Source organism: Eptatretus burgeri, chromosome 12 (assembly GCF_056783735.1).
Source record: "Eptatretus burgeri isolate ZD-2024b chromosome 12, Ebu_testis_v1, whole genome shotgun sequence".
Lineage (NCBI taxonomy): Eukaryota > Metazoa > Chordata > Myxini > Myxiniformes > Myxinidae > Eptatretus > Eptatretus burgeri.
This window is the reverse complement of record NC_140972.1, coordinates 44,714,540-44,726,655: the sequence shown is the minus strand read 5'-3', so window position 1 is coordinate 44,726,655 and position 12,116 is coordinate 44,714,540. Positions and strand designations below refer to the sequence as shown.

The 12,116-nt window shown below is 47.4% G+C and overlaps 1 protein-coding gene across 3 annotated transcripts in view; it reads left to right on the top strand.

Moving 5' to 3' along the window:
• The first annotated feature begins 6,189 nt into the window (after positions 1-6,189).
• LOC147015516 (RNA-binding protein with multiple splicing 2-like) overlaps positions 6,190-12,116 on the top strand; it is a 232,663-nt gene continuing 226,736 nt past the window's right edge. Inside the window, exon 1 of one of the 3 annotated variants that reach the window (XM_085850295.1) lies at positions 6,190-6,590. In XM_085850295.1, coding sequence (XP_085706421.1) covers positions 6,543-6,590 — 48 coding nt within the window. In that variant the 5' untranslated portion in view covers positions 6,190-6,542. Of the gene's footprint in view, positions 6,591-7,364; positions 8,133-12,116 lie in introns of those variants that run through there. The other 2 variants (XM_085850296.1, XM_085850298.1) reach the window with 2 other exon arrangements.

The window sequence follows — 12,116 nt, the reverse complement described above, 5'->3', positions numbered from 1 at the left end:
AGTTACGCTCGGCTGCATCTTATCCGGTAAGGTAATCCGGTTTGAACAAGGTGTACTGATGGCGTGTTCCCCGATAATTAGATCACGTGACCATGAGGTAAATGGTATTTATTAGACGGAGGACCCGAAGTCACTGGTCAAGTTATTGGCGTTCACGGTCGATTAGCGACCCGCCATTATTCGTGTTATTCGTGTGCGATGGCCTGCAATTCCGGAGAGTCTGGTGGGAACCAAAGGTAGCTTCCCCCCTCGTGGTCTTCTCGCCACCGACCCTGGGTCCGCAATAGTATACAGACATATATACACATATATGAACATATATACATACAAGTCATACATACATATTGTTGCGGTTCTAGAAACCGCATGCATCTAAAGCAATGGCATCCAACATACAGTGGTCCCGAGACAGTTATTTCATTAATATACGTGCAGTTAGATGTATATTAATATACGTGCAGTCAAATGGGACGATGTGCGTTGTGTGGGTCTCATATTTAGATTTGATTATATCTCTATCTTCATTCCAACTCTTTCCTCTTATTCCAAAAATAAATCCAAGCAGGCACCGGAGTTGTTGCCGGAGCACGGCCCGGAAGTTTGGTGCAAGGCAATTCATATCGCGGGGTTCGGAGCGAGAAAATTCCACAGCTCGGTGATGTCTAGCCGGACGTAAAATAAGGCTGGGCCGTGCGGTGGCCGGGGCCCAATGGGAGTGCCCGATTTGGGTGATGCCCCATCGCTTTGGGGCGGCACCATGCCGTGCGCCACAGGGCCTATAAAGGACGGATTGCGAAGCCGTCCATAGTAGTCGTGGTCATCCTCATCCTCTTTGTCTGGCCTTGGATCGATCTCTGCATACACCTGCTGCTCCGTAAGTCTCGTCTGCCACTCTGCTCACTCGCTCTCCACCTTCTCCACCCCCTCGCCACTGGCTCCACCCACCCACATGATTCTGCGTGCCTCTCACCGGTGGACAACCCACTCACCTGGCTCCACCAAAAGTCCATCCCTCACGCCTGATGGTCTCGCTCATTCTCTGGATCGACGCAGACACTACATCGGCACCATAACCAAGCAGGAGACGTCATGCCAACTCTCAAGGAGGGATGGCTCAGTGGAGCATCCCCCACAAAATGTACTGGTTGGCGCGGTCGGTCAACCGTGCAAGGAATTACGAGACAGTTAGCCTCATCTCCTCTACTTTCTTCTAATTAACTCCTCTTTATCGGGTTGTGTGTGTGTGTGTGTGTGTGTGTGTGTGTGTGTGTGTGTGTGTGTGTGTGTGTGTGTGTGTGTGATGGCGTCAGTCCAGGCTTTAAGTTAAGATTGAAGAAGATATATCGGTATAGGTCTACTCTGTGTTTGCTTTAGTAAGTTGCTTGTTTTGTTGATGCACCACACATTTCTTTCAATCCCTGCTTTACAAACAACAATAAACTACATTCCCTGTGCCAAATATTTTCCTCGCCTGCCTGTAATAAACGCTTATGTAGAAATGTTCCCAGCTCGTTTTTGTCTTTTCCTTCATTGATCCAGCATGGTCCAAATCTTAGCCCAGCCGGAACTTTATTCCCAATGATATGTTCTTTTAGCTGGTACGTTCCTTGCAGTGTCGCTCGGCTGCATCTGATCCAGTAAGGTGACTCGGTTCGGACAAGGCATACCGAGGGCGTGTCCCCCGATAATTAGGTCATGTGATTGTTTTTAGGTAATCAGATAAACCTTAGACGGAGGACCTGAAGTCACGTGGTTGAGTTATTGGTGTTCATGGTCGGTGAGCGACCCACCACATCACAGAGTTATCCGTGTGCAATGCCTGCGATTTCAGGGAGTCTGGTGGGAACCCGAGATAGCTTCCCCTCCCTAGTGGTCTTCTCACCTAGACCCCCGGCCGCAACTATATGCACACACACACACACACACACACACACACACACACACACACACACACACACACACACACACACACACACACACACACACACACACACACACACACACACACACACACACACACACACCTTCCCTCGATGTTTTGTTCTTTTAATCTGAACTTTTTGTAATTGAAATTGCCCACTTTACCCTCAACCAGACAGCCCACTGATGTGGCCATTTATGATACTGACCACAAACCAGGTGTAGTCGGAAGGATATGTCACCCCCACCTTACTCTAGATGGCGATGGTGTTTACGAAATGTTGCATCTTAAAAAAGAGGAAAAGAAGCAGAAATGTTAACGATGCCAAAAAAAAAAACCACAAATGAAGTTTGTCATCGCTGAAAACCTTTTTTATTTTTCAAAACAAAGATGCTCCAGTTTCGAGCCAGTTGTAGACAATGTTGCTTACCGTATAACGACGATGCCCATCTTTGATTTTATGACGTTAAAATCACCGTCATCGCACGTCGTTGAATTAGGGTTTGATGTGAATATCGAATTGTTCGTTAAAATTCCATCGACGTCGTCTTGCCATCTCTGAAACGGTGTCCATCAATTCTGTGGGTGATCAGTAAATATGTTGTTGGACAAATAATCCAAATTAGCACAATCGTTGTTCTGTACACCTTTATACATATTTATTTAAATTGTAGTTTAACCTCTTCGTCCGTCTTCTGACGTTTTGAAAGTGAGGCTACAGACTTTATGATCAACCGTACTTTGAGGTCGTCGGGGGTACTTTCACCAACATTGTTCGTTGGGCGAACATTTCGAGAGGAGGGGGCATCTCGGTAAGATTGTGAAAATTATATGATTTTCCCACCATTGTGCTTACAACGTCGCATATGTAATAATAATAATAATAATAATAATAATAATAATAATACCGTATAGTTGGTACGTGCGTTTGCAACGAGGTGCTTTTTATTAAAGTGCACACGTGGGACAGACATTTACCTGATCACCATGAATGAATACCATGAAATTCACCTGCTGATCATCCAGAGTACGTGACAATCACTTCCCGAGGGGGGGGTGCGCTAGTCGTTACTCTCCCCCGCCCCCCTTGGGGGGACCCCAGGACATTCACCGGTCAGAATTGGGGGGCGCTAGTCGTTACCCCCCTGCCCCCCTTGATGGGACCCCAGGACATTCACCGGTCAGCATTGGGGGTGCGCTAGTCGTTACTCTCCCTCGCCCCCCTTGATGGGACCCCAGGACATTCACCGGTCAGCATTGGGGGTGCGCTAGTCGTTACTCCCCCCCACCCCCCTTGGTGGGACCCCAGGACATTCACCGGTCAGAATTGGGGGGCGCTAGTCGTTACCCCCCGCCCCCCTTGGTGGGACCCCAGGACATTCACCGGTCAGCATTGGGGGTGCGCTAGTCGTTACTCTCCCTCGCCCCCCTTGGTGGGACCCCAGGACATTCACCGGTCAGCATTGGGGGTGCGCTAGTCGTTACTCTCCCTCGCCCCCCTTGGTGGGACCCCAGGACATTCACCGGTCAGCATTGGGGGTGCGCTAGTCGTTACTCTCCCTCGCCCCCCTTGGTGGGACCCCAGGACATTCACCGGTCAGCATTGGGGGTGCGCTAGTCGTTACTCTCCCTCGCCCCCCTTGGTGGGACCCCAGGACATTCACCGGTCAGCATTGGGGGTGCGCTAGTCGTTACTCTCCCTCGCCCCCCTTGGTGGGACCCCAGGACATTCACCGGTCAGCATTGGGGGTGCGCTAGTCGTTACTCTCCCTCGCCCCCCTTGGTGGGACCCCAGGACATTCACCGGTCAGCATGAGGGCCTCTGGTCGCCTCCCGCGCTGCACGATCGAGCGACAGCTATTTCGGGCCGACAAGCTTGAGGAGAAGATAGATGTAATAAATAAACCCTTTACGAGGCGATCGAGACCCGCTGCGCTCGGCTCGTTTCAATGTTTATGCGTCAAAGGGCGATAATAATAATAATAAACGTTCGAAACCCGAACTCGGTTCTCTCCAAACACGTCATGTTTCACTTCCCCGAAAAACAAGTGTTCGAATCCTCAAGGTGTGCGAGCTTTGGATTGTTCGCCAACGTCCCGAGGTGTGCGAGCACTCGATACTTCAACAACATCCCTAGGTGTGCGAGCACTCGATTTTTCACCAACGTCCCGAGGTGTGCAAGCACTAAATTCTTCACCAATGTTCCTAGGTGTGTGAGCACTCGATTCTTCATCAACATCCCTAGGTGTGCAAATGCTCAATTCTTCACCAATGTCCCGAGGTGTGCGAATGCTCAATTCTTCACCAATGTCCCGAGGTGTGTGAATGCTCAATTCTTCACCAATGTCCCGAGGTGTGCGAATGCTCAATTCTTCACCAATGTCTCGAGGTGTGGGAATGCTCAATTCTTCACCAATGTCCCGAGGTGTGTGAATGCTCAATTCTTCACCAATGTCCAAAGGTGTGTGAATGCTCAATTCTTCACCAATGTCTCGAGGTGTGGGAATGCTCACTCCTTCACCAATGTCCCGAGGTGTGTGAATGCTCAATTCTTCACCAATGTCTCGAGGTGTGTGAATGCTCAATTCTTCACCAATGTCCAAAGGTGTGTGAATGCTCAATTCTTCACCAATGTCTCGAGGTGTGGGAATGCTCACTCCTTCACCAATGTCCCGAGGTGTGTGAATGCTCAATTCTTCACCAATGTCCCGAGGTGTGGGAATGCTCAATTCTTCACCAATGTCCCGAGGTGTGTGAATGCTCAATTCTTCACCAATGTCTCGAGGTGTGTGAATGCTCAATTCTTCACCAATGTCCAAAGGTGTGTGAATGCTCAATTCTTCACCAATATCTCGAGGTGTGGGAATGCTCACTCCTTCACCAATGCCCCGAGGTGTGGGAATGTTCAATTCTTCATCAATGTCCCGAGGTGTGGGAATGCTCCATTCTTCACAAAACGTCCCCAGGTGTGCAAATGCTCCATTCTTTACCAACGTCCCGAGGTGTGTGAATGCTCCATTCTTCACCAGCGTCGCGAGGTGTGCGAATGCTCCATTCTTCACCAACATTCCTAGGTATGCGAACACTCCATTCTTCACCAACCTCTTGGGGAGTGCGAGTGCTCCATTCTTAACCAACGTCCCGAGGTGTGCAAACGCTCCATTCTTCACCAACGTCCTGGGGTGTGCGAGCGCTCCATTCTTCACCAACGTCCCCAGGTGTGTGAGCGCTCCATTCCTAACCAACATCCCGAGGTGTGGAAATGCTCCATTCTTATCCAATGTACCGGGGTGTGCGAATGCTCCATTCTTCACCAACGTCCCGAGGTGTGCGAACGCTCCACTCTTAACCAATGTCCCGAGGTGTGCGAACGCTCCATTCTTCACCAACGTCCCGAGGTGTGCGAACGCTCCACTCTTAACAAATGTCCCGAGGTGTGCGAACGCTCCATTCTTCACCAACGTCCCGAGGTGTGCGAACGCTCCACTCTTAACCAATGTCCCGAGGTGTGCGAATGCTCAATTCTTCACAAAATATCCCGACGTGTGCGAGCACTCGCTGATTCTTAACATTTCTCATATACTCCAATTGGTGTGTGAACATTCACCCGATTGGGGTGAGCGCTCGCCTTTAACTCACGACGGGCCGGTTTATAATTAATAACACCTGGTGTGAACATTCGCTCTTTTGACCTTTAGCCGCCATTTTTAACACCGCAGGTTGGGTAGTTTACAACGCGGCCTTAATCTACCACAGGTATATCGGAGACGGTGTGAAATCGTGGACATTTACACACCCGAGCGCAACGAACCCATTGAAATATTCGGTTTTAAACTTGTTCCATTGAGATTTTACAATTATTTTGTTTATCCTGAGAATTATTCAGTCCAGACGACATATATATATATATATATATATATATATATATATATATATATATATATATATATATATATATATATATATATATATATTAGACGAGATATATATAGATATATATAAAAAGTGCTGCTTTTGTTTCACAAAACACACCCTGAGAGGAAAGCGCGGGAAACCCTGGGATATGGCTTCAGTTATTCCGACATCGGCGACGCAAGTGCACCAAACATGCTGCTCTAACTCACCTGGCTGCTGGCCTGCCGGGGGAGGAGAGGGCCCGCCTCGGACACACGGATTGCACTTGTGATTGGTGGAAATCGTTTGTGGGCGGAGGAATGATCGTTGTGATTGGCTAACGCATCGGAAGAAGGCGGGGTTTGTTTTTTTATTCCAGCCCGCGGGACGAGGTGCGAACGGGGTGACTCGCTCTCTCTCTCTCTCTCTTGTGCGTTCGAATGTGTCTGCCTGCGAAATCGGCAGCGTTGCGGCTCGACAACCTGCTCGGGAGACTGACGCCGATCTAATCAACCTTCACACGAGCCAATCGAACAGTTTGCTCGGCAGACAGCGTCTGCGTCGATCAGAACCAGCTGGAAAAGGCTTACGGGACAGAGGGTTGTCCTCTTGCTTTCCTCTCGCTGTTCCAACCGAGGCAGCTCCGTTCGTCGCGCTTCGAAGAGCGGACGTCCTTTGGCTCCCCGGCTTTGTAGGCCCCAGGGGCTTGAGCAGCGACATCGCAGTGATGGAGAGCGGCGGTGGCGGCTTGGTGAGCAGCGTGCAGGAAGAGGAGGTACGGTGGGGACTGGGGTGTGCTGTCCAGGCATTCGGTCGGGGGTCGTGGGAGGAATGGGGTAGCCTCGGAGAGGAGAGGAGAGGAGGGTGAGGGCATGCTTGGTGTTGTATGTATGTATCACGACCAGCGGGTCTCCCCGCGTGACCCCTTTAAATCTCGCGCCTCGCAACACTGTCCCGTCCAGCGCGGATATGGCAATGGGTCGGAAAGCTGCGGCAAAGTTAAACTTGCCCCCCGTTTCACCATTTTAAAGACCTCTTACTGGTTGACCCACGCGGTGTCGAGTTAAATCTGGCGCCTTTTATTCCCAAATGGCAATTAAGGCATCACGGCGGGATTGGCGCTTGTTCCGCCGTTGTGTAATAATATCGAGGCCACGATGGGTGCCGCCGGTCACACTGCTGTCATTTCACCCTGCACGCTTCATAAGCACGCACCGCACCGCACCACACCGCTCCACTCATTGTATAAGAGATTCTCAATAAAGCCAAAATGTCAAGATATATTATTATCGATATCTTATGGATTATTCCCCCCCCCCCCCTTGGTAATGTCTTATTTTCAAGGTAACTTGCTAAGTCGATGTGTTTTTCTATGTTTTAACAAGTTATTTGTTCATCTGACCTCCATTTCAGTTTATGACCACATCTTCACTAGGTATTGACTCCTGCTTGTCTCTTCGGGTGCTGCCATTTTGGCTGTTGGTTACATCATTGGTTAGGGGCACAGCTATGCCGCTGATGCAGTGCCCCTATCACCAGTGTACCGGTGCTCATTTCACTGACATCAGAAGGATGACGGGCTGAGTCAACCCCTCCTGGTGTTAGTTCGGCTGCCAACGGGGCTCGAACTCAGATCCCTAGGATCCCAAGCCTCCACCCGAACCGCAAAGCCAACACCAGGCTAACTCCTGCCTGTGATCATCAGCGCAGCATAACCTTGACAGAGCGTCGGCACGTCCGCTACAGTCTCTTGGCAAGGGTTATGCCTGGTGGTTTGCCGTTGCCTTCCCAGCAGACAGTCAAGGCAGGAATTACTAATTTATTCAGGGTACTCGCGATAACATGCTGTTGGATCTTCAACATCCACTAACGACCGGTGCTGGCAGACAGATCGTCCGGCTTTCCCAATTTCTGATGGTCGGTGCAAACATTGATGCCTCCTTCGCCCTACATGCGGAACACCAGGGTGACGGTTTATAGCTGAGTCAAGATTCCAACCCAGGCAAAACAGCTTACAGGCAATTGTGCATACCTCTATGTGATCCTGCCAGCCATGTTCCTCTGTACATGACTTATTGTGCACCGTGCTCAACACAGAGAGTCAGATGTGCTGAAGCAGTTTCCTTGGTTCGCGGTTACAATCCTGGACAGGAAGCCATTGGGATGCAGGATACTCTACTGAGAGAGCAGGAAATTGTAATTTTTTTTCAGGGTGCCTGCGATAGTTCGCCTACTCTACACGAAGGACACCGTGGGATCGTTGATGTCCACTAAATAATGCCAGCTGACAAGACGTCCTGTTTAACGTCCATCCGAGGTACAGCACACACATTGATGAATTGCCCTGCCTGTGAAACACCGGGTCGGCAGTTTGTAGCTGGATTCACATTCAAACCCAGACCCTGCCATCCTCAGCCATGTGCCTCTGTATACCAATGTCAAAATGAATTACACTGACCCGATATCCACTTTTTCATCACTTTTATAGAATGTTAACTCGCTCTAATGTACTTGCTTCCTCTCTAACAGAAGGGCTGATCCGGTTGGCATGTTGATCCTTTTCATCTGAGCACATAACTCGTGATTCTGGGATCTCAGCTGTCCCTTAAAATACTTGCAATTACTTTAAAAGTACAACGATGTTTCATCATGTGCTTGTCCTCCATGAACTACATGAGCCTCCGATCACTGTAACAATAAAAGAAAGAGCGATTGTTACTTTTGAACTGTCACCAAGGGATCAAATTCTATCAAAACTCCATGTGAATCAAAGTTGTCGTCGATGTGGGAGAAAAGTAAAATGCAGCATTTAATGTGTTTCATGGACTTTGTTTTTTTTAATGTCAGTCCTCTGATCTTATGATCATCCCTCTAGTGCTGGCACTTATTTATATTTTATGTTATGAGAGTAGGCAGGATAGGTTATATGTTGGCTTGCATACATGCCTTTGACTCGCCTGGCTTAGATCCTGACCCGACTATAAACCGTCACCTTGGTGCATCACAGGAAGGGCGTTGCAGCAATGAGCGTGCCATTCTTCTTCGGAGAGTTGTTAAGCAGGCGACCCGCCTACCAGCATTTGTTGGTGGATGTGAGATATCCCACGGTATCTTTTTACCTTAGGTCATTGCGTATTGGCACTCCAGCCAAACTCCTCCCCTAACCTGTCACCTGTGACTTTGACAGGGTCACCATGGTTTGCAGGCGTTACAATGAAGACCGGCGTTACCCAGACGGCAAAATGACGACTGTGCACCAAAGGGACTTTCAGCTCGAGTTGGAACATTCGCTTCTCGAGGGAGAAGGACCAATGCCAATGCAAGAGCCAATAGTTAGCTGTAGACTCTTAATGGACTATAGGTACAGACACTGATACTATAGTTGTGGATTTTACAATACTGTACATTAAAAGTGCTTTCAGACAATAATCATAGCACAGGCGTCAAACCTTCTATAATATCATTTTGTAATTTGTTAAACTGCGATTCCGCGGCCAATGTTTACGTTCACCAAGGAGATTGCTTGGATTCGTGCAAACCAGGCTCCAAGAGTATCAATTAGAACATGAAGAGTCATTTTAATTGGACAGGTCGATGTGTTTCCATTCAGGGCTGCTGCCAGCTGCGTTCATGGAATGGTGTGTGCTTTGCCGGTGTTCGGCAAGAAGTCCCCATCACAGTGTGTGGAACTTTATGTTGTGACATTTATCCTTGCAATTGCTTGGACTCGGCTTGGTGAAGTCGGCTTACGTTTCGTTTTCCTTTCACCAGCAGGGAACTCGTAGTCAAATGGACACTTGTTCAATAAAAGTGCTCGTTTTTCAATCTCGGCAGCGAGCACGTAGCCGCCGTTAGAGTTTCAGAGAAACACGATTCTTTTGAACCCTCGACCTTGAGTTTCAATGTTCTACAAGGAGATCTTGACCTCTGTTGAACATCAGTGCATGAAACACCTAAACAGAACTGCCTTTGTAAAAGCAACTTCCTCCTTAACAGCAACACGGCCATGTTTGTTAGCAAGCCTGCAGTATCTTGGTTACACAACCTGCTGGGCATGCAGGAGTCGACAACGGTCTCGAGTTACGCTGGAAACGTGGCTTTTATGTTATGTACACACTCTTAAGAGGTCACGGTGCGGCGGAAAACATTCCAGTGGTCTCGGGTCCCTTCTCTGATAGTAGTCGGTTCTGCTTTATTCGCGAATGGCAACCTGGTGTGCAAGATTCCTCCGACTATCTACAAAGATGCCATCAAAGTGAGCTGGGCTCGATTCTTTTTTTTTGCCCTTTGTCATGCGAGCAGCTCCTCCAGGAGGAAGAATTCATGTGCTGGCTTGATTGTCACAATCTTGGCACTTCACTTCTCAAACGCTTTATGAGATTCTCTTGCACCGTCCTTTTGTCCTCGCTCTGCTCTCTGTGCCGTGTCCAATCTAATGACACAGTACAGTGAGTAGAAACATGCAGGGTAATCATAGTTGCAGATTTCTATATGATTACATTGTTGAACAACATTTCGGAATGATTACTTGCAACATGTGTTGCGTATGCTTGTTTTGTGATCCTATTTCGAGAACTTAGCTCGTGACGATCCTGGGATCCCAGGGTTCAAATCATATATATATATATATATATATATATATATATATATATATATATATATATATATATATATATATATATATATATATATATATATATATATATATATATATATATATATACCTCATTTATTTGTTCGTTGTCTTTTCATATCTCATCATTTATTTGTCCTGCATGAAATTATATGCAGAATCAGTTTCTTAAGACTTGGATCGATGGTAAAAAGGAGATTAAATGGGTTGCAGGCGAAAGTCGTTGAAGTTCCTTATGATCACCCATGTTGGCTTACATGATCGAGCTGTTTTCCTGCAAGGAAACACAATGCCAAAGCATGCGGAAATTTACTGGTATTGAAAAGTGTTTGCTTTTTGTAACTTTATACATTTCGCAAGGAATTTATTTCTTCACCAATGATTGCTCATTGAGAGGATGTACTTACCAAGACATAAGGAAATAAGTTGCAGTCAGATGAAAGGAAATATTTTTTGGGCACGTATCTTTTGGTTTGTGTTGAAGATCGAGCCGTGTGCAAAATGGCGAAGCTTTCACTGAAGCTTTTCTGCCAGTGATGTGGAGAGGGGTACAGTATTTATTTATTTATTTATTTATTGCTCAAAGCACTTCATAGTGAAAGAGGGTAGGCCGGGAGAGGAGTAGGAAACTATCTCGAGGCCGTGATCTCGAGCTGGTTTCCGATTCCTTCTCTGGCCTACCTTCTTTTAGCGAATGCGTGCCACGGAGATTATTTTGACGGGATCAAACTCTGCGGTGACCACAGATATAGGCCGGCAAATCTCTCTCGGATTTTGTCAATGCTGTAAAGAGCTGTGGATAGTACGTCCGTGTCTGTAGGCCACCTAGAACCCATATGCTGTTTTTTCCTAATAGCTGCAGCCTGGGATGAGAGTAAAAATCAATAGAATGATTATTCCTCTCTGCTACCAGGCTCATGTCCTCCGTGCAGGTCCATAATGTTTACCATGAAGCGTACTGAATCTAGCCCCAGAACAAGCTGTTTACCATGAACCTTGGTGAATACAGCCCAAGATCACATATTTGCCATGAAGCACTCCAAATCCAGCCCAAAGAATGTGGGTCGATGTTCTCTGTGTCCTTTGAGAGGCCAAAGCCTGCCATCTTGTTGATGCATGGTACAGCCTTGTCCTTGATCTCAAACTAGCTGTGGTTAATACAGAATAATAACAGTGCTGTTTTCGAAAAGTTTTTGCTGTTTGTTGATCCCATTGGAACCATTCCCTCTTCAAGCTGTGATCCTAAACTTGAATCCCGTATATGGTGTTTAAAGTCGTACATTATCTACTAATGTCAGTTTGATATCATCAGCATTCCTTGAGTATTGATTACCGTCCCGTAGAAAAAAAAAACATATACGAAAGATTTGTTCCATAGTTTTAAAGTGCCAAGTACAGATGGCAAGCTTTGCCTGCCGACTAGACCACGTGGCATTTTTGTACAGACTTTTAGACAAAGAATGGAATGATTGTGGAAAGGTAAAACGACTGAGAGGAACGAGAAATTTGCATAGGATCGGGCGAATTGTGACTGGTGTGATTGCAGTTGCTGTCCAATTGGCAAACCGGATAGCCAGCAACCGGTGTTGTTCCAGATAAGAGGACTTGAAGACCCAGTTGACCGACATGTTGCTCATTCTTAATATGAAAATGCACCACATTTTAAGA